The sequence below is a fragment of the Podarcis pityusensis genome (genome assembly GCF_964106645.2).
Source record: "Podarcis pityusensis genome assembly, chromosome: 3".
NCBI lineage: Eukaryota > Metazoa > Chordata > Lepidosauria > Squamata > Lacertidae > Podarcis > Podarcis pityusensis.
The window spans coordinates 79,056,435-79,079,592 of record NC_138026.1 but is presented as its reverse complement, the minus strand read 5'-3'; the positions used below and the strand labels follow the sequence as shown (position 1 = coordinate 79,079,592).

General features: G+C 41.2%; 1 protein-coding gene across 3 annotated transcripts; it reads right to left on the bottom strand.

The window, feature by feature from the left end:
- Nucleotides 1-1,255: 1,255 nt before the first annotated feature.
- EXO1 (exonuclease 1) lies at nucleotides 1,256-22,980 on the bottom strand. 3 transcript variants are annotated; one of them, XM_080997672.1, is made up of 14 exons: nucleotides 22,825-22,980; nucleotides 20,564-20,748; nucleotides 18,318-18,437; nucleotides 16,995-17,118; nucleotides 15,897-16,034; nucleotides 14,584-14,796; nucleotides 13,407-13,594; nucleotides 12,277-12,373; nucleotides 11,519-11,747; nucleotides 10,821-11,073; nucleotides 8,005-8,494; nucleotides 7,167-7,271; nucleotides 4,434-4,627; nucleotides 1,256-1,624 (listed from the first exon to the last, which is right to left on the bottom strand). In XM_080997672.1, exons 2-14 carry the CDS (start codon nucleotides 20,722-20,724, stop codon nucleotides 1,474-1,476), a joined length of 2,463 nt encoding a protein of 820 aa, XP_080853798.1. In that variant the 5' UTR covers nucleotides 20,725-20,748; nucleotides 22,825-22,980; the 3' UTR covers nucleotides 1,256-1,473. The 3 variants fall into 3 exon arrangements, with proteins under 3 accessions (XP_080853798.1, XP_080853800.1, XP_080853799.1); XM_080997674.1 differs by having other exon boundaries at nucleotides 22,771-22,959; XM_080997673.1 differs by having other exon boundaries at nucleotides 22,807-22,959.
- Nucleotides 22,981-23,158: the final 178 nt, after the last annotated feature.

Sequence of the window (23,158 nt, the reverse complement as noted above, 5' to 3'; positions counted from 1 at the left end):
TTCCCTGCCTGCTCTTTTTTATTCTGGAGGAAGAGAACCTTCTCCAATCTCCAGAAGCCCAAAGCAGCAGTGAGTTTTAGTCCATCCATTCTCTCATTAAAGAAAGATAACAAGTGTACCAGCTCTAATATGGCCTGTTCATGGATTCTGCAAGTTGTTCTTAAGATGCCAATTCAGAGACTGTGTCCAGCATCCCAGGGGCTACATTATTATTATTTATTAAACTTGTATACCACCCTTCAGCCCAAGATCTCAGAGGGTAGAGGGGAGGCAAGAGGCAAAAAGGTCGTGGAGTGACAAATGTGACTCTCATCCAGCCTTCTTTCCACCCAGATGATAATAATAAATAATAATAATAATAATAATAATAATAATAATAATAATTTATACTCCGCCCATCTGGTTGAGTTTCCCCAGCCACTCTGGGCGGCTCCCAATCGAGTGTTAAAAACAATACAGCATTAAATATTAAAAACTTCACTAAACAAATTAAGCAAGAAGTATAATCAGGGTTCAAGGAAATAGCCTAACCAGGCACTTGAGAAGGGTGTGGGGCATGGCTGGTGAGTTGCTTTGCCTGGGGAGGGTCCTGAGCACCAAAATGAATGGCCTGGAGGGCTGTTTTTGGCCCACAAGCTAGAGGACCCCCCTTCATAAAATACAGTATATTATAAAAAACAAGTGTTTCCAACAGTTGTACTGAAACATACCCCCTGGGTACAAAAGGAGACTGAGAAGGCAGCAGACGGGCAATGTCACCCCCCTGGCAGGCAGGTGAAGGAACCAGTTAAGGGCAGAAGGCTGAGGTTGATGGACCAGCCTCCACCATGAGGCTGTTCGTGTTGTTCATGATTTGCTTCTCTCCATATGGCTCAAGAAGTTACTTCTGCAAGCATGTTTTATAGCAGCGGCTTCTTCAGCAACCTGGGCGTGTGCTTCTGAACAAAAATGACAGGGGGTCGACGTTCAAAAGCCCTACTGCTGTATGTGGCCCTTTGGATCAAAATGGGCTTTCGGATAAATTATGGTGATCTACAATTTCTGTTAACCTTAGGACACAACAAATCTTTTACACTTACTTTTCTTTAAGCTCCCCCCCCCCCTTTCCTGGGCCATCTAGAAGTGGTATATTTACCAAAGAACCAATAACCACAACATTTTAACGCCCCCGCCCCCAAAGCTTTTTGAGCTTGTTCTCTAATAGCCTTTGGCTTTTATATTTATACTGGATAGATAAATCTTGTCCAGCAGTAGATTTGTAGCCAAATTTATTTTATTAAAGCAAATATAAACACTGTAGTTCATTTTACTTCTTTCAAAACAGAAGTGGTCAAGATCTCTGATAAGACTAAAATATACAGCTCACATCCAAATATATACAAATGCTCATTTTGATTTGGTGTCCAGAAGCAAATTGGCCTGGACATTACGTTGGTCAATGGCTATAGTTTTGTTCATATCTGCAAGATCAGTTCATTTAAAGATTTTCCGCTGTACATGACTGAATTCAAGTTTATTTAAAGTGTCATCGTCTGTCTCTGGAGTGAGCTGGATGTTATCTTGGTTATCTTTGATTGGAGACAGTGGCTCTGGTTTTCTACAGGACGGTAGCCTTTCAGAATCCCTGCAAAAGGAAAGCAAACTGTTAGTGCCCAGAAATACTAACTACCAGTGCTTACAGACAGTACCTATTTATCTAGTTCAAAGTGTATTTATAGCATTGTGAGCCTCTGATAGGACATTATGACAGGAGCTGCAAGTGATTTAAAATCTGCCAAATGTCCATTAATTTTTTTTATACTTGATTTAAAAATTACACTGGGCAACAATTTTTTACTTTTTGAATGTTGTCTAGATTTCTACAAGTGATTTAGGGTATTTTTGCACTGCTGAATCAGGAAATGGCATCCGTTTCTCTCCATCAGGTCAGGTTTACTGTAAACTGAATGGTGGGCATTGATAAAGGTAAGTACACGTAAATTGCATGTTGCTTCACCATTTTTCAAACTTCAAGGCTTGAACCTCCGTTTCTTGGAACTCCTGGGATGCTCAGCGGCAGGGAGGTCTCTCTTCAGAGTCCAACAGTAGTCAGCCATCATGACTGCGTCCCAGCGACCCTGATACCTGGTCTCCATCTCTTTCATGCCCTGATGGAATCTCTCCCCCTGCTCGTCACTCATTGAACCCAGGTTCTCAGGAAACCGGTCCATATGTGAAAATAGGTAGTGCATCTTGATGCTCATGTTGCAGCCCAGGTTTCTGAAAGCAGTCAGCATGTTGTTGACAAGTTCTGCGTAGTTTCTGGCCTTATTGTTGCCAAGAAAGTTCTTCACTACCAGAACAAATGCCTTCCACGCTTCCAGTTCCACTTCGTTCATTGAGTTTCTGAACTCTGGATCTCTGATGAGCTGACGGATCTGAGGACCGTCAAAGATGCCAGCTTTCAACTTCTCCATGGTCAATCCTGGAAAAGCTTGGCACAAGTAAGTGAAGCAGTCACCATCCTTGTCCAGAGCCTTGGTGAACTGCTTGATTAAGCCGAGCTTGATGTGCAGCGGTGGGAAGAGTATTCTGTCTCTGTCCACCAGAGGGTCGTTGATGACGTTCCTTTCTTTGCAAGGCACCAATTCCTCCTGCACAGGCCAGTCCTTCTTCGTGTAATGCTGAGCACGGTCCCTACTATCCCACATGCACAGAAAACATGGGTACTTTGGTGAAGCCAGACTGTTGTCCCAACAAAAAGTTCACCATCTTCAGGTCAACACAAATAAACCACTTATGCTGATCATAACCAATTTTCTCCAGCACATACTTCACCGCATCATAGTTCTCCTTCAGTGTACTCGAGTGAGCCAGGGGTATAGAGGCAAACTGGTTGCCGTTGTGTAGCAGAACACATTTCAGTGATCGCTTGCTGCTGTCAATGAACAGTCTCCAATCTTTGGGTTCAAACTGTGGCACTCCAAGCTTGAGCAGAAGCTGTGCAATATCTGCACAGTACACCAAGTCCTTCTCTTCCGAGAAAAAACGGAGGTACTCTTGATGCCTGTTGCGGAAGAAGCTGATGCAAACACTGTCAGAGAGGAGGGTTTTTTCCTTCAATCTGGATGCCAACAGTTTGGCAGAGTCCTTTGACAAGCTGAGGTCGTGAACTAGATCATTCAACTCCTTTTGGGAAAATGGATGTGGAGCATCATCATCTTCTTCTTCATGTCCTTCAACACTGGAGGCATCTTCATCACTAATGTCAGGAAGTTCTCCAAAGATAGGCACTGGAATTTCATCACAATGAGCTACAGGACGACGTGCTGATTGAAGGTCAGGATACTTGAGGCTGCTCTGGTTCTTTCTGTTGATCCCAGCCGCACCAATTTATGGAAGATTTCGAGGTTTTATGACTTCAAACTGATCTCTTTTCGACATAATCACCCAGAACTATCGGACCTGAATACTTCTTGTCATTAAAATAATCATTTCCAATCAAAACAATTATTCAACATGGCATTTTACCCCCACCAACTTCTTCTAAAATGCTCCACACAAGCATACATGTGAACAAAAACGTAAAAAAACGACATGTGGCCATAGCTCAAGAACTTGACCTGACTGAGCAAAACCAATGTGATTTTTGGATTCAGCGCATCAGATTCGTCCTAAATCAACTGAAAAAATGCAGACATCAAATTTGTTGTGTATGAGACATATTCTACAGCCAGAGAAGATCAAAGTCTGCTTCCTAGGAAATGTTTATTTCTACCCAACTAGAATAATATGCTAAGTAGGAGGAAAATCCCAAAGATCTACTCCTTGTCTTAGGTGAAGAGGAATGAGAATGAGGTCTAGTTGATATGTGATAACATTCTTGTTCAATCTTCCTCCTTCAGCTAATACTAACACTAATTTTATTATTTATATACCACCCAGCCACTATGGGCCGTCTGAACTAGCCTAGGTAGCCTTTATGAATCTCAGCAGTCTGATGATGCCAACATGCCTACTTCAAGAGCTGCAACAGCAAATATTTTGCCAGAAAGACACTTGTAAATTATTTATTACAAAGCTGTTATATAACACTTGAGATCCTATTACAAAGCAGTTTACAAAGGCTTACAAAGTGCTTAGTAACATATCATCTTCATCAGTATGCAATATTTAAATAAAGTTGATGAAGATCTAGTAAAAGGAAACTGTCGTATTGAGATACAGTGGTACCTCTGGATGCAAACGGGATCCGTTCCGGAGCCCCGTTCACATCCTGAAGCGATCTGTGCGTGTTTCACCGCTTCTGCGCATGACGTCATTTTGAGCGTCTGCACATGCGCGAGCGGTGAAACCATTCCATTACTTCCGGGTTGCCGTGGAGCGCAACCTGAAAACGCTTAACCTGAAGTGTATTCATCCCGAGGTATGACTGTATAGGAAAAAACATTCACCTTTTAAACTGGAAGGTCCTCCAAAGTTCATTAATTGTCACCTGCAACCCTGCCTTATTTTCAGAATTGTGATGTTTTTTCTTCTTTGCACTGGCTGTTTTCTTGCTCAGACCACTAACTTTGGCAGGCAGCAATCTCTTGTGTTCTGTCACAGTGTGGGATTTCGCGGAACTGGTTTTAAGTAATCCAGGAACCTGGAGACGGAGAGAAATATCAGCTGCTGTTCCATTGAAGTCCTTATGATTTGTCAATAAAATGATCCCATTGCATCACCAAGTGCAATTCATTCAAAAACTCAATCTAGAGCTTCATTATATTCTGATCTCTCCCTCCCAACTGATCTCTCTACCAGCAAAAACTTGTCCGTTTCTAAATAGCTCTCTCTGTATGCATTTATATATAGGTATCTATATTTATGCGTATATAAATTTACACATGTCCGACTGACATGCGACTCTGCATGCGGGAATCACACAGAACCTGTAAATGACTTGAAATGGCAAAACAACTGTAATAAAGTTTGCTAAGCAGCAGATTTGTCTGGACACAAAGAAGAGAGGGGACCTGGTGGATTGCCACAGGGAAGACATTCTAATTTTGGTACCCCCATCAAAAGGTTCAGCTTCCTGTACCACATCTCCCATAACAAAGGAGCAGAGAACACGGCTTGTAGCGTTGATCTTAAGGCCTGGGCAAGAGTCGATTCATCCTGGAGGAAGATACTCAGGTAAACAGGCTTAGGAAATCTATAGACTGCAGACACAGTTGTCCTTTAAAGCTTCTACTATTTCTAATCTGCTAGAGTAGTATTTGTACTAAAATCTCAGGGTATCAGGGCTGCTTACAAGCAGTGCTAAGCAACATTAAAAAAAGCTAATTAAAAGAGACAGTATCCCATGATTCTAAGAAAGCATTTTGCGCAAGCAAGTCTGTACACACACTTTTAGGAAAAGGAATCCGTCCGCACAGTGAAGTCACTAACCACAAGAGGTCACTATAATTCTGAAGAATACAGAATGCTATTTAGAATCTTAGTAACATGTTTTATAAAGGTTTTATTTTCATAAAAAACAAAATAAAACTTGCTAGTAAACACTAGTCATTGAGGATGCTCATTAGACCTGTATAGAAGCTCCTCCTTTAAGCAATCAATTACACAAAAAATCCAGAGATGTTTACATTAACCAGCACAATCTTTCCCATGCCTTCTTTATTATGAAGGGTGTTTCTCAGAGCTTTTTGGCGTCATTGCCAGTGATGAAATTCCATCTGCACCACAAAGAACAACTGCAGATTTTGTTCTCAGCTCAAGCCTATCATTAACCAGGGAATCCACAGCCTATATTGTCTTCCCAAAAGAAAGGGAAAGATGACTGATGCAATGAGGGAGCCATACTAGAAAAACTGGAGAATCCAACAGCTCAGCCAGGGTTTAGATTACTGGAAATGAGCTGCGGCCGCTCAGGCTAGTATTCCCCATCCCTTCCTCCTTCATGCACAAGAGAATAATTTTAATTAATATATTAAGTGTTCAAATGACTTCACATGCATTAATTAGTTGCAATCCTTACAACAACCTTGTAAGGTAAGTTGATATTATTATCCCCAACCCCCTGCAATATTGTAGATTTGTCAGTAGGGAGGGACGATGTCGATGACTTACCTTAGAAGGCTGAGTGAGAGTGGCTTGTCTAATGCCCCCCCCCCCCCAGTGAAATCATGACAGAGGCTAGATTTGAATCAGGGACTTCCCGATTCCCAGCTCAGTCTCTTAACTACTACACTGCAGCAACTCTCAGGTTAGTGAATAACCAAGGATCTGAAAACCACAGGTTCATTCTCGTTCATCTTAATTTTGGTTAGAGCAAACCACAGTTCCACAATTTTATACATTATGTGTGACTGGCTTATTCGAATGTGTGGGCGAAAATACACATCAATGCATCATTACAACAAACAGTCTAATAACTATTCGTTTCAAGGCATAATCTGACAATCCAAACAGAATCCTTGAGTAAACTCTTAGCCTGATTTACAGTACATCACAGGGTGATAGTCTCAGATCTGTAACAGTTGCAGTAGGAAGTATGTGCAAATAAAATAAATGTCAGAAGAGGTCCCTAGTTCTAAAAATTTACAATCCAGGTCTTACCCATAAGACTCATTATTTCTATTTGAATGCCACTTTCCCACAAAAAATATGCCCAAAGTGGTTCACAACACAACAGCAAAATACATATAATGCATGTGGTTCACAACACAACAGCAAAATACATATAATGCATCATTACAACAAATAGCCTAATAACTAATAACCTGGCAATCCAAACAATTAGTATAATAAAAACTAACAATTAAAAATGTATTATGAAAATAGGCAACAGCAATAATTTACACACCTACAAATTGATACTGTTTATTTTAAAATATATAAACCAGAGTCAGATAGGATAAAACTTTCCAAGGCATTAATAAATAATATAGCCAGCAGTTCCTCAAAAGTGCCCAGCGCCAGATATGACAATCCGATTTCTTAGAGCTTGGATGAGATGATCTCCAACATGTGCTATTCTTAAAGGAGCCAACAGAGATGGAGGGGGGGCAGGGGGTGATGTTCCATCTCTTCCGCTGTGCTCCCGCTGCATTTCAATGTACAGGTATGTATTTACATACCAAAAAAGAAAAGAACAAAAAAACTGAACATAAAAAACTAAAGAGGAAAAAAAGACATACCTTGCTATTGAACTCCATATCCTTATTTTCAGTACACAATGAGTCACAGAACTGAAAGATTTGGGAATTCAAATTACATTTTGGTTCCGGACTGCAGTCAGGTTCCTATGGTACAAAAAAAGAGAAAAAGGCAAGTGTTATTTTATATATAATTTAACGTTGGCTTGTACAGTGGTACCTCAGGTTACATACGCTTCAGGTTACAGACTCGGCTAACCCAGAAATAGTGCTTCAGGTTAAGAACTTTGCTTCAGGATGAGAACAGAAATCGTGCCCCGGCAGCGTGGCGGCAGCAGGAGGCCCCATTAGCTAAAGTGGTGCTTCAGGTTAAGAACTGTTTCAGGTTAAGAACGGACCTCCGGAACGAATTAAGTACTTAACCTGAGGTACCACTGTATATAATAATCTAAACAGAGAATTTCATGCTTGTTTTTAAAAGTTAAGTGACTGAAGATATTCCCAATGGCAAAGATAAAATAATAAATGTAAGTTGCTCTTGTCTTCCTTAGTAAAGTAAAATCAGTATTTTGGTTTACAGCAGAGCTAACCTTTGGCCCACCAAATGCTGCTGGGCTACAACTCCTTATTAGTGGCCCTGTTGGCTGAGGTTGATGAAAGCAGAAATCCAACCACATGGGGGTGGGGTGCATAGGGTTAGACACACTGGTTGATAACAACAGCCAGACGGACTGGCAGGGGAACCAAGAGTTTCGTCAGAAGTCATTTTACATTGGAGAGCCAGATGTATTGGAATAAATAAGAGCTGTAGACTATTCCCTTGAGAGGCAAGTGGCAATTTAATTAACTGCTTAACTGAAGCACAGGGTGGTGATCTTACTCTGCCAGAAGGAACATTTTTCTTGGTCATCCGTGAATATTCTGAAGTGCCCAGGCTATTTTGCGACACTCCATCAAGCTCCTGTTCTGATGAGCGCTGCAGTTCTTTTAAAGGGGAAGACTCTTCATCCGACTCTTTACTTGCTGTGGTGTTTAGCGTTTGTGATCCGGACACCTCACAACTCTGGGGTGTGACTTTGCTGGGTGTGCGTCGACGAAACTGCTGTAACAATGCGATACTTTGCAATGGACTGGGTGTTCCAGGCCTATCTGCAAAGCTTCTAGTCCAGTTGAAACAGCTTGTCTGTATTGTCCTGGGTGACAGCAAGGCAGTTCTAGTTTTTCCACTCTCTGAAGAGGAAGGACCAAGATCCTCTGTTACTGTATTTCCTGCTTCCACAATCTGAGAATCCACTTCACTGCCCTGCGGTGATTCATGGATTTCATCCTTTGATGTATTGTCAGGCTGATCCATCGCTTTGCAGAAGAACCTAACGTACATTGGAAGAACAGAGGTAATAAATGGAAAGGAGGGATAAAGCGAAATGGCTGCAAGCATGAAGGACTCTTTGCAATTTAAAACAGCACAAATCCACCGAAAGGAAGAGACTAGGAATATTTGTTAAGGTGTCACTGATACTATTCATTTGTTATTATGGACACTTGCTAAGTAAAACAAGGAAGAACTTGGACGTTAATAAATTATACCAAACAGATAGGCCTACGCTTCTCACAGCTCTTAAGAGGATAGGTACTCAACTGATTGTGTTGCAAAATGTAGCAGCAGTAATTATTATTTACTAATTTATATACCACTCATATGCCAAAATGGCTTCTAAGCAGTTTACAGCTATAAAGTCAACACATAATTCAAGTACACAAAACATTAAAGCATCCTTAATTAAAAATATAATTAAAACAGTGAAAACGGTAAAATCACATGTTCGGTTGGGGGGTGGGGAATGCTTGCCTAAACAGGTGTTTCTTCAGGAGCTGGCAGAAGACCAACACTGATGGACCAATAAGACTCTCCACCTAATAGTGCCAGCATAACTAAAACCGCCTTTGTAGGAGCATAATAAGAGAATGGGCTTTTAGTGGAGGTATTAGAGGCATCACTGAACACAGTATAGGAGATCACAGATGTCATAGTCAGAAAGCCAGAGATTGCTTTCTAGCCTCATTGCACAGTCCACCGGCATAATCCTAGAGCAGTGACTAATACCCTGCTTCAGAAACTGAACATGGCAGTATTTTATATACCACAAAGCACTGGCGTGACATTTTTTTCCTGCAGATGAGTGTGCTAGAAGGCTCATCATCCATTCAGTAGCAACTTGAAAACAAGCCGGCATTTTGTGATGCCAGGTTCATTTCCTCTCGTTCTTACTTTTCGTTCATATATTTAAATACACAACTGTCAGACTATGTGCTAAGGATACACTATTTTACGTGTAACCAATGGACACTGTTACTTTAGGAAGTGCAAAAGGAGGAAATGCAAATGGGAAGTTTGTTTTTAAGGCTTTATTGCTGTAAATCACACTAATGATGGAATGTAATGTAATATATAGTGGCATACAAATATTTTAATGACTAACCAAACCAAGAACCTGATGCACACAACTTGCACTACGGAAGCCCTGGGTAATTTTCTTGTTGCTGCTGGCATTGTTGGAAGAAAAAAACACATTTTCATTACCAAGTGGCAGACTTTGGGGCATGTTTGTTGTTTCTGGGTTAAGGGAAATCTTCACAGTCTTCCAGAAATGTGCTCTAGTTCTTGAAATGTTAGGAGAGGATAAAATATGGAGAACTATTTGAGGAGAGCAGTAACATTCTGCTGTGGGAAAAGGAAAGCTGAGTAATCTCCAATCACTCTCTCAACCTTAAAGAAAAGGGGTTTTTTTTGCTGAAAACACCACGAGTTTCCCATGTCTTCTCCAAATGATTTGCACTTATCTAGAATGTGCTGGGATCTTTCTGTTCTTTTTTTTTTTTTTTTTTTTTTTTTGTATGTAGGCATGCATCCCAAGGAATTATTTTCCATGTACGGTACTTCCCAAGAGCAAACTTTCATGTTCAATTTTGCTTTGTATGGGAGGACTGGGACATGCAGAACGAGAATGTAAAATCACTGGGGACTTTGGTGGTGCAAAGATGTAGAAATCCACCCTTCACCTGACCTGCCAACCTCTTACTGACACACCCTCCTCCCCAGTTGATATTACAGTGTGTTTTGACTAATTTGAGTTGGGAAGGGTCTCAAGAGGCCATCAGATTAAAGCTTCTGCACACTATTAATTTTGACTTTGACTTTCAGATGCCAGTTTAATATTGCTCCTCAGGCAATTTACGTCACATTCGTTTGTGTGTTGTTAACTCCTAAGTAAATTTTTAAAAAGAGGATTTTATATGTAAAGCTGGTCTAGAGGCTGCTCTGACCAGATTATGATTCATCCTGCCCTTGTTCAGCTTCCCTTCGGGGGGGAAAATATATAAAAAAGCAAATCAATCCAAATTCTAGTACTGTACATGTTCTAATTTATGAGCATGTAAAGGTAACTGCTTATTTACATGTGAATAGTTTTTCAAAGGAACCAAAGACTTTGCCAACTAGATTTATTGTGTCACTTTCTCTGACGTGTCCCCTAGGGTCTTTTAGAAGGTAGCCTAGTGTGCTGAATATATTATATATTTTTATATTATATTTTGCTTTTGAGTATGCCACTTCTACTTTTTGTAATGAAGGGAAACTGCAGAGTCAAATTCCCCAAGAATGTAACTTTTTACATACTGAACTTGAAGAAAGCATACCTGCTTCTAGTCCCCGGAACAACAACAACTGCATCAGTCTCTTCATTCCTCTTCCGCAAGATGAAGGCAAATTTATTTCTAAGCCTAGGATGGGAGCTTGAACTTTCTTTGTCTCTGCAAGAGTCCTCTGAAGGAGCAATCGCAGACACTGCACCAACAAACGCAGGATGCTCACCATCTTCACTGCTTTCCATCTTAGGTTTTTTGGTGTTTGAAAAATACTGGCTTAGCAGGTCACCTTCTGACAGCTCTTCTAAATATATATATGAAAAATACACTTTGTAATTGGGTCACAACAGAAAAAGACTGTAAGGAATATTTTTTAAATTTTTTAAAAAAACCTAAAGAAAACCATTAAGAAATGTAGATATATTGATCTTAATTTGATTCCCTTTCAGTGTAGAAGAAACAAACACTAAGTCACCAAATATTACATTAATACATGAGTTTGCAGCAGCAGAAAATTGGATTGCTATGCAAAAATGGGATATTATAAATATATACCAACTATTGTTAAACTGATTGGATTCTCTATGCTAAAGAATCCTATTCCTTCAAAGTGTTTATAGAAAGGGATAAACAAAATAAATATGTTATGAGGGGAAAGCTTTCAAGTCTTAAGCCTTCGAGAACATTTTAGAGTAAGAGGAAGGTTTTCTTTTTCACATACAATCTCTTTAGAGATTTAGCTATCATACCATGCCTTGGTCTTTTTGCCAATTGCGCTTTGCTGGGAAGCTTCAGCCCTTTCATGTTAACTAGTCGCTCCAGGCCTCTGGTTGTGGGTTTCTCCAACACTGAGGCTGAATTTGTTGTAATCTTGGCAGTGGAACCAGGTTTGTAGTCTCTGCTCCAAATGCTCTTTAAATTGGGTGGCTGCTCTTTGGCATATTTGTCGTCCCAGCCACGACTTCTGGGCTGTACAGACTATAGGAAAAGGAAACAAGAAGATGTATAATAGAGGAAAGAATGACTGGAGCCTGTTTCTCTTGAGATTGTTAAAAACGATGCAAATAATTTGATCGTTCTTCAATTCTGTTCCATCGATCTACTGCTGGCCATTGGCCAGTATGGGAGGAACAATCCAGGAACATAATCAAGCCAACAAGTGGTTAGAAAGCAACACTGCTCTTCCTGTTACCTCATACACCTCTTATCCCCATGGGAAGAGGAGGAAGTGTTGATGTATTAGGTCGGCTTTGGGTCATCCAGGCAGCAGTCCTTTGAGCAGGCATCCCCCAACTTGGCCCTCCAGCTGTTTTGGGGACTGCAGCTCCCATCATCCCTAGCTAACAGGACCAGTGGTCAGGGATGATGGGAATTGTAGTCCCAAAACAGCTGGAGGGCCGAGTTTGGGGATGCCTGCCTTTGAGTGTGCAACCACAGGCCAACATGCAACTTCACGTTCCTCACAAAGTCTCTAAAGGTGATGTGACATTTAGAAGTAAAACACTACCTGTTGAGCATCAGGGTCGTAGTCATCAATTTGCTCCATGGTATTGATGTCTTTATTTCCAAGTGCTATTTGAAAAGCAGCGCTATCACCAATGTGCCTAAGTTAATCAAATTAAGGGGGAAATGCAGTTCTTCTATTGATGCTTTTTTCCTTGAAAGCGGCGTTTTATAAAGAGATTTAGCCTCTATATAATCAAAACTAAATTCTACATCTTCTTCTTTGAATGGATGAATGCCTCCTAACCACTTTGCACAACAGCTTAGCCAAGATATTAAAGCTTTACATCAGAATTAGCTCTTCTTAACTTTATCCCTGGAAGACTCTGTGCTAAGAGTAGGAGCCGTCATTCTAGTCGGCAATAGTTTTGTAGCCGCCTGAGGTATTTGAAGCAGCATTACTGTTTATATAAGTTTAGCCTTCTCCCAAAGGAAAGAAGAGGTGCTAAACTGAATCTATAACATGAACTGGTTTAGAAACAACAGTTATGTTCTGTTTTATAGTAAAAGAGTCCATGATAATTGAAGATTTCAAGATAGCCACCATTTATATAATGGATGGTGGAGGCGCTAAACAGCTTAGAAAGCCTTCTTAAAATTATGGTAGTTTAGGACCTTTTAACTGAGATTTTAAGAACTATTGGATGAATGAAAAACCACTTGTAAGAATTTCTACATTTAAGCAAGAGATCAGATGGCCCACTCGATAGTTCACTTTTATCAAACTTTATTCAATGTTGGAAAGCCATTAAACAGCTAGTTTTCCTTGCAAAATTGACTTGAACAATGCGAAGGAAGGTCTACATTACATTCCTGCATATTTTAAACATACTTAAAGGCACCCATTTTTTTCCAATGGAGCAACAACTAGCACCAGTAAGTCAAATTTAAGGAGTTTATAAGTTTCACAGATTTCTACGCATGATCTTAACTCTGTTATTGTTGGTACTTATACCCATATCCGAGGCATGTTTAACCCTGCAGCGAAAGGTCTCAAGCTTTGTAGGGCTTACTTCCAAGTAAGTATGCACAGGACCACAGCCTCAGAAATGCTTAACTTTGCCAGGCATCCCAGAGACCCCATGAAAGGAAGAGACTATAAAGACATTATTATTTTTATTCGATAAAGGATACTTTCCTGCATAAAGCAGTGTTTCTGGATCAACACCATCTTCATAAGCATTCAAAGGAACAAGCTGTCTCCTGACTGGGTCAAAAACCAACTGATAGAGGAAAGTATTATTAGCACGAGTAAATCCTTGTATGTATTCTTCTGGTACCAAAATATTCATCTTCAAATACTGCCCCATTTTCCGAATGACCTGGAAGAGAAAAGGTCGTGTTATGCAATGCACAGCATACTTGCGAGACAGCAGGAACAACGGATTGGACCCTTTGTTGCTTCTCCATTCATGTAACAGGGAGGACAATGTCCACCAATACTTCCTTCCCTATGCCAACCCTCACACCATTTCCAAGGTTCCCTCAAACTCCGAGAGCAGATTTTCAGCGGTTGCACCAGGAAAAGGAAGGATCAGAAACCCTGCTGCATTCACAGAATTGGGGATCTATGCTCATTGTTTTGTCACTCTAAAAGCATCGTCTAGTATGTACTCCAAAGCTGAAATGGTTATTGAAAAGAGGCATGGGGCAGACGAGTAATGTTTTAAGACCTTTGTCAAACTTCCTTTTTAAAAAAACCCAAACAGATCTGATATTTCCCCAAAGTCCCAAGTATCTTTTCAGAGTGAGTGACATACACTGGAAATTTGGACCAAATATTATTTTCTGTCTTTATTCTCCCTATCTTCAAATAGTACAGCAAACAAACAAACAAAAAATCATCCTGGAAAGCTGAGGAGTAGGCATGATTTCTGAAACAAGAGTTTGGACTGTGGCCTTTTACATTTGCCAGTATGAAAATAATGATAAATCATTTAATAATGACAAAGCTTGTATATAGTTAAAGTCTAGGGCTGCTTCGAATCTTGGCTCATTTACAATTATTAAAACCAAAATATGTATTTGTATCTCACCCAAATGGACTTATTTGGAAAGATCCTATATGTAAATGTAACAAGGAAGAGTTAAGCTTTAGTCAACACGCAACATACAAGAGTCCACAAAACATATTATTGCTTAACTGTTTTCCCCAATTTACGTGAACAGCAGAACAAATTTCTTTTGACAGGTATCTACATAATAACTCAATCGAGTACTTTCCCCAGAATTCCTCCTCTCCAGAGTTGGCCTCACTATCTGTAGAGCTTTTGGAAAACATAAAGTTAACTCAAGAGCCAATAAACATTACCTTTATAATATCAGGGTTATTGGCTATTTTTATCAGCCTGCAAGCCTTGCCTAATCCAATACCGTGAAGAGACGGAAGGTAGTCACAACCAGACAGAATACACATGTAACGGAATTTCTCTTCTGTAAACACATCACCAAGTTGTTTGCACATTCCAAGCCGAGTCTGGTCAATTTCTAAGCCATTTCCACACTTGTCAATTTTCAGAAATACCTTAAAACAAAATAACGGACAAGTCCTTGTATTATTGTACTATTTCTACAAATGGTGACCAAACATGGAATTCTTTCCCAATCATCAGCATATAAACTTCTTGTATATTTTACACTACAATTTTTCATCAATAAGCAATACAATTTTGCATTTTCTATTACATACCTGTTGCGTCTCTGTGACGTTTGCAAACCCAGCAATCCCGTTCCCCCATACAGACATTGTCAAATTCTGTCCAGCGGTCACAGTCTGCCTAACGTCAGTAATACTTAGCATTTATATGGCATTTTTTTGAATGTGCAAAGACCTTCGCTTACGTTATTCTCAGCAATCAGGACCTCTCAGGAGACCAATATTATTCCCCATATACTCCAGATGGAGGAAGGAGAGGCCAACACTGACAGATACTGACCTAAGGTCCCTATGCAAATTCATAGCTGGGGAGGATTTTTAAGCAGGAGCTTCATGCCTCACGGCACAGTCACAGAACAATGCCTGCCCTGGGTCATATAGGATTAGAGGGGGCCCCTGCCCTACGTGCGGAGACGTCGCTCAGTCATGGCTCCCCGCATCTTCCCCATTGTCAAGTTCCTGGTCAAAGGCGGCCTGGTGGGGCGGCAGGCCATCTACGTGGTTTACAGCCAAGGTTTGCTGAGTGGGGCGATGAGGGGCCCGAGCCCTCTGAAAAGCCCAAGAAGTGCTCCCCCCAGCTGTCGAAGAACGGGCAAAATAGTTTGGCTGGAAGCTTCCAGCTGTCCCAAAGACTGAATTCTCTCTCTGCAGCTACTGGAACTCAGGGGTTCGGAGGACAATAGGCGCTCTCTCTGTAGCCCCCACCAGGGCCTGTGAATATACCCAGAATGGATGGAAGTACTTGAAGGACCTTGTCAAATGAAGCCTCTCTGATAAGGCCCCCTTTCGCCGCCTTTGGAGGGGTCTTAAGCACCAGAGTCTGGCTCCTGTTTCTCAAGGGCTACAATAAAAGACTTTATAAAATAAATGAATGAATGAATGAATGAATGATTAGAGGGCTGGGTTTCCATGCATAGCTGAGGCCTGGTGCTGTCCTTTTTAGAAACGAATTACTAGATCTTTCCTACCTTTTTACATCCAAAAGCAAGAAGATCAGAATCCTCTGTAATTATAGCTTCAACTAAGCCAGTCTTGTTAAGATAGGCGAGCTGAGCATCCGCTTCATATGGAGCAACAATGCAATCTATTCCCCGGGCTCGGGCAGCCTGCAAAAAAAACAATTCAAGCCCCCATTATAGTGCTTTACAAGTGACACTCCCTCCCCAGTTGGCCTAGTCCCTAGTTCTTCCCCGCATGGTCCTAGTTGCCTCTCCTGACCACCTGAAGTTCTCCTAGGTGCAGAATTTAGGATTTTTGCGTGGAATAAGTTTCCATACAAAGAACTGCATTTAGGCTCATTGATCGCTGAGTTGGTAAACAGTTTCCAGACAGTAACACTTTAGATTGCAGCTGTGGAGTTATATAATATGAATGCTTCTCAGTACAAATATAATTCCTGCTTCAAAGGAAAAGAGATGTGTTATGTACTGAAGTTCTCACCCTGGGCCAGCAGGGGGATACTGTAGATAGTTATGCAAATGAAGGATCGAAAGTGACGTTCAGTGATTGGATAGTTTTAGAAAGTTGCTACAGTAACTGTTGTACTGGAGCTCTATATAAGCAGGCTGACTGAGCCCTTCAGTTCAGTTCTGTTCTGCCTCTGAATAAACAAGAGCTGTTTGAAGAATCGCTGTGTCGTCTGATATGTTCGCCCACAACCTAACAAGATGCATCACAGTGAAGGTCTCCAGGCTACTTTAATCGAAACAACTTATCTTTGGTGATGTTGGTGGGGAAAGAGTACAGGGAACAATGCAGTTATTATAAGCCCTCATCCGCAGTCTGAAATGGTGCAGCCCTGACATGGGTTTGCTCCTTCAATGAGAAATAGAAGAAATATCTCTCTCTCCTAATTTATATATAAAATATATAATTGCATATCTCCTATTACTCAAATACTAACTACAGCAAATGGTTGAATAAACAAACACTGCAAACTTTGAGTCACTATCCCTTCTGCAAAGCCTGTATTATGCAAACATCAGGGTTATAAGAAATGCAGTTATTCTGCCAATAAATATAAAATGGGAGAGCAGCAACAACCTACCAGCTAAAAGGCGACTTACTTTAATCACTTCACAGGCCATAGCATGCGTAACATTAATGCTACGTGCAAAACATTCTCTGGCTTCTGATAATTTCCCTTCACGAAGCAGCTGTTTCCCTTTCAGGAGGTTTGCTTGCCGTTTTCTTCAAGATAACAAAAACAAACCCATCGTCTCAGTGTCACACAACCATAACTGAACAGGTGGACAGCACCAGCATTGCAATACACATGGGAGACATGTGCATAAACCCTATTTGAGCATTTCAAAGAAAACATGAGGGCAGCGCCTTGGAGGAGGCACACACAACCTAGACACTCAATGTTGCTGTGTGTTTCAACTTCCTATGTTGAGCGATTATATGATCAGGAAACCTGTGTTCTTAGGGTTCCTGATCTAAGGCTTGCTTAGAAGTCTCCCCTACCCCCAGGCATGGGAAGGTCAGGATGGACTGAGTGGGGACTGTGGGAGCATTTCCCTTTACACTTTATGCCCTCAGGGTTGTTAATGCCTGAACTACGGTGTCTGAGTCTACTATGTAAGGCTTGAAAGCCAGATGTAAAAAGAAGAAGCATAAATATATAAAATATATTGTGTAAACCTTAGGAAGGAAGTCCCCATTGAAAGAAATGGAACATAAGCATTTCACTGCACTTTCATCTACTGAAACTGTTACTAGAATACCATCCCACTGTTTTAACTAGGGTGCAAGTTTTCTGTGACTGTGCCTAAGTACAGTGGAACCTCGGAAGCCTTTGAACTCGAACGTTTCGGCTCCCAAACAATTGAAAACCAAAAGTGATTGTTCCGGTTTTCAAATGATTTTCCAATTGGAATCCACGCCTTGGTTTTCGAACTGTTCCGCAAGTCGAACGGACTCCCGGAATGGATTAAATTTGAAAACCAAGGTATGGCTGTACTTTGTTAAGTTCAATTTCCACTCCCAAAAGCAGTGCCTCATGCTATACCTGTTCCAGCAGGTTCAGGGACTTTCTGGAGTAGCTTTTCAGGGAGAAGGAAAGTCTGTGATACAGGAGTAGAAGTTCTATTTGTTGACTTTTGTCAAAGCTGAATGTGTTCGCTATTGAGATGGTTGTAGGATGTGTTCAGTACTGAGAGGTTTTGCAAATTTAGCTAATGTTATTGTTGACAGGATCATATGCCACATTGCAGCATTACGGAAGTCTGTTTAGATTTCAACACTGCATTGCTTTCTAAATTCTGCTCTCATTATGATAACATCTGAATTGTTTTCATGTGGAAGCTACTGTCTTTAAAGCACACATATCCTGCAAATTACCAATTTGAATTTCTAATGGGGGGGGGGGGAGGCATAAGACTTACTCTCGTCGTGACTTTTCAACTTGCTTTTTGGAAGGCAGGGTACAGCCATCAAATACTAGAATGGGTTTGACCCCAAATGACAGAAGCATATCAGCAAGCTTCATGCAATAAGCTACGTATCTGTAGAAAGAAACACAGTTGCCATATATCAGGAAATGTTCACCTTAATCCTAAAATGTAAACTGCTAGGGGAAATTTAATTATAAAGAGTCAAGGCACACTTAGCTTTGCAATACCAAAATGTCCACAAGATTAAGATACCTTGATACCACAGCATCCAAGGAGAGTTAACGTGGCATAATGGCTAGAGCAGTGGACTAGGAACTGCAAGACAAAGGTTCAAATCCCCAGTCAGCCATGAAGCTCATTGAGTGACACAGAGCCTCTTTCAGTTTTGTTGTGAGGATACGATGCGGTGAGGAAGAACCAAGTTCACTGCCTTGAGCTCTTCAGAGGAAAGCTGGGATAAAAAGGTAACAATTCCATGCCTAATACAGTACTTAGCCAACAGAAATTAATGATGTGAACTTAGTTGCAAAAATGGTAATTATATTAAACATATATAGAACAGGAACAGTCATCATTTCATCTTACATATAAACTTATGGGTATCAGTGGCCAAAGATGATCATAGAGATTTCCATTTTTCAGGCTGCTTTCATTTTAGCTGCAATCCTGAGTGCCAGCTGTTTACATTCTATTGATTAAATGGGGTTTAAGTAGCCTGCAGCAGTCATAAGCAACTTAAAACACAACCACAAATTAATATTATTCCTTTTAATTTAATTTATGCATTGGATAGCACATTATGTACTTTTCCTATTTTTCTTGTCGACTGTTGCTAATTGATTACGAGATCTGTTAGTGGCAGTATTTTCCACATATATTTTTCCACTGAGCATTACACATCAAATAAAAGACTGCAAGTCAAAACTGTCTTCTAAAAACTGTATTACAGTGATACCTCAGGTTACAGACGTTTCAGGTTACAGACACTCCAGGTTACAGACTCCACTAACCCAGAAATAGTACCTCAGGTTAAGAACTTTGCTTCAGGATGAGAACAGAAATCAAGCGGCGGCGGCACAGCAGCAGCAGTGGAAGGCCCCATTAGCTAAAGTGGTGCTTCAGGTTAAGAACAGTTTCAGGTTAAGAATGGACCTCCAGAATGAATTAAGTTCTTAACCCAAGGTACCACTGTATTAAGACATAACTCTCCAATTAGAGATTCTTTGCCAAACAGCTTTTAACTGATCTGTTTGACATTTAAAGTTGTTTTTATTGTAGTACTGTGTTTATAGGCTTTATACCGCCTTGTGCCATTTTATACAAAAGTGTGGTTAATAGATATTTTAAAAAAAAACAAAAAAAAACAAAGCCAATTAATCTCTCGTGTGAATTAAATATGTCTTACAGCAAAAAGGGCGGGGGGCTAGCACCTGGCCTGGGGGCCTGATCCAGTTCACCATGCAATTTTTTCTGCTCACCACAAAAAAACCCTAGTCTTCCCTTTCCCTTTTCTGTAGTGTCCTGTAGATTGGTCTTATCACTGACATTTATGAGCTGCACTGTGGGAGCCTTTTTTGTGCTGAACAGTGGGATAACAATTGCTTTAAATAAATAACAAGTCACTCTGCCTAGCCCAGCAACCCGAATGGGGGTAGCAATTGCTCTCTACAGTCATTGTGATCTCATCATATCAAGTAGGGGAAGGAGCAACAACATTTGCATGCTTCAGCTGGAGTGGGGTGCTATGTGTCCCATACATTCCTGGGCGTGGGGGCCTCACCCACATGTAACCACGAAAGGATCGGTCAAGGGTGAATATAGTTCTCAACCCCAAAAAAGTTTGGCACCACTCTTTTACAGGAAATACTTCCCCTATTTTATTATTTATTATTATTTATTGAATTACCGCATTGGCACGAATATAAGCCGCTCCCTTAAAATTCCGCAGGCACTCACACCCATTCCATTTTACCGTATGTCTGTTTCAGCAGCGATATCGTAAAAAAGCCATTTTTTGTAAGGTTGCGAAATTAAGCCACACGTTAACTTTTCTCAGTCAGAATATGGGGGAAAGTGAGGCTTATATTCAGGCCAATACAGTATATACTGCCCTATACCCGGATGTGTCAGGAAAGATCAACATAAAAGCCACAATGCGTATATATAATAACAATAACAATAACAACAACAACAACCCATTAACACCCATTCTGTCCGTCAAATTGCTTTAAACTTACTGATCTGTGGGTTCTCCTTTGGCTAGCTTTTCAGCACATGCATAGGCTCCTTTGTGGAGCCAGCAGTAAGTATCCACAGCAACTACTTGTCCTTTGTACTTCTTTACATGAGCAGATTCGGCAGCCTCTTTGATAAATTGGAGCAAACCCTGGATCCCCATTGTTCCGAAGTCAAATCTAGGAAACTAGGAAGGAAACAAAGTCAATACAACCTCAATCCTTGAGAAACAAAAGCAAAACAACACTTTGCAACAAAACCAAACATCAGCATGAAACCACCAAGAGATGAAATGGTTGAGCATGGCTAAAATACTCAATTCTGACCCCAATGTAAGAGATCCTAGAGTTACAGTTACCTGCTAGGAATTTTGTATAGTTACCCTATGTTTTTCATTCAAGGGACAGTTCAAATGATACAAAATACCTGCATAAATAAATTTGTGTGCAAGCTTCATCATTGGTACAGAGAGGTTAGGTTGAGCTTATGATGACTGCTCCCCCCTCCATTGTGTATACAGTGGTACCTCGCAAGACGAAATTAATCCGTTCCGCGAGTGTCTTCGTCTAGCGGTTTTTTCGTCTTGCGAAGCAACCCTATTAGCGGCTTAACGGATTAGCGCTATTAGCGGTTTAGCGGCTATTAAAGGCTTAAAGGCTTAGCGGATTAGCTGCTAAAAGGCTATTAAAGGCTTAGCGGCTTAGATAAAGGGGGGGGGAAAGCGGGGAAAAAATCTCAAGACTCACAAGACATTTTCGTCTTGCGAAGCAAGCCCATAGGGAAATTCGTCCTGCGAAGCAACTCAAAAACGGAAAACCCTTTCGTCTAGCGAGTTTTCCGTCTTGCGAGGCATTCGTCTTGCGGGGCACCACTGTATATGGGCAACATAAACTCACATTGGAAGCTGCTATCTACAGTGGCTTCCTAACATGCATACACACTGCAAAATACATGTGATTTTCTATACTCAGTGCCGTATAGAACAGCTGTTCATTTAATGATTTTGTGATGTTTGAAACAGTCTTCGGAATGAATGTTATGAGCCACAAGTGAAACAAAATCTGATGTTCACCAATCCACATCTTTCCATCTCTCTCTGTTCTACACAATGTGTAAGATCCCATCTGACCTGAATGGGGAAATTTTTATTAAAACAAACTCAGGGAAAGAATCAAGAGATTCTAGTAGCTGCTGAGTTGGCATACCCAGAACCCCTTCTACCAAAGACTTAGTAACTGAAAATCTGGCAGTTCAAACCCCTTGCCCCTAAATCCTAGGATGTTAATATCCAATGTCGAACTTGATCCACAAAAATGCAGAGGACTAGTAACTCATGTTCATTTTCACAACACAATTGTTTTGGCGGGAAGCACTTACATAAAGGTTGGATGGCAGAGCTCTTCCACTCCCCCCCATGTAATTTCATATAAAAGATTGCACCTTTTAAGTACAATACTGCAAGTCATGTGCTAATTGAAATCAATGAATATAAAGAAACCCATTTAACCGGATCAGGATAGTGGGATTTTCCCCCCACAGTCCAAATCACACTATTAAGTTCAGTGGGGCTTGCTTCCAAGTAAACAAGCTGAATCAGGCAGCAATCCCTTCTAGCTGCAAGGGCAGAGGAGATTATAATCTTATTTATACATTGTAATCTAGGAGTGAGCTGGTGGGAACTATTGACTAATTTTGGTGATTTGCAACTGAGCAGCAAGGATTTCCCACGCAGACACGAAGTGATTACATCGCCCCAAAAATATACTGCTGAAATGAATAATGCTTGGGGTAATCAGGAGTGGATTTTTATACTGAAGGACTGTGAGCTCCGTTCAGTTCCGGTGCTCAAAACAAAACACTGGGTTCAGAGTAGAATGTATATATGTTTTTGTGTTTTGCACTAGGCTTCGGTTGGCAGCTCTCCGGGTTCTAATAAAATAATAATAATAATAATCGAAGTAGATTCGGCAAGTTTGAAGTCTGTGCATCCTTGTTCGGGGCCTAAACAAACAAAACAAACAACAAACACACTACCCTTTGTGTGCGGAGTGGGAGAGCCAAGATCGTGCATTTGCTTTTCTCAGAAAAGGGAAAGTATATTGGATTCCGCCCACGCACCCACTCCACGACCCATTGGCAGGGTATCCCTCTGAAAACGGTACAAATTAGGCTCGCCCACTCGACCCTCGTGGGGACTTTATAAACGTACAGCCGACCCCCTCTGCGGCCGCCGCTAAGCTCCTACCTATTCCGGCCCCGGTACCTTCAGCACCGAGGAGGAAGCGCCCGTTGACAGCGACGGCGGACCGGACCGGCTCCGTCCACTAAGCAAGAAGAGCGCCGGCTGCGCAGCGCGGGAAACAGTAAAGGCGATTTTCAAGCCCCGCGCGCCTTCCCAGCCTCCAGGCCCCGCCTCCTGCTCCTCGCATGCGCACTCCCGCTCTCTCTTCCCTCCCTCCCTCCCTCCGAATAAGCGAAGGCACCTCCTTTCGACTACATCGCCCGGCATGCAACGCGGCCGCCAGGAGCGTGGCCCAGTTTTCCCAAAGATAACCTCGCGCATGCTGGGCAACGTAGTTAGTGAGGAAGGCAAATGC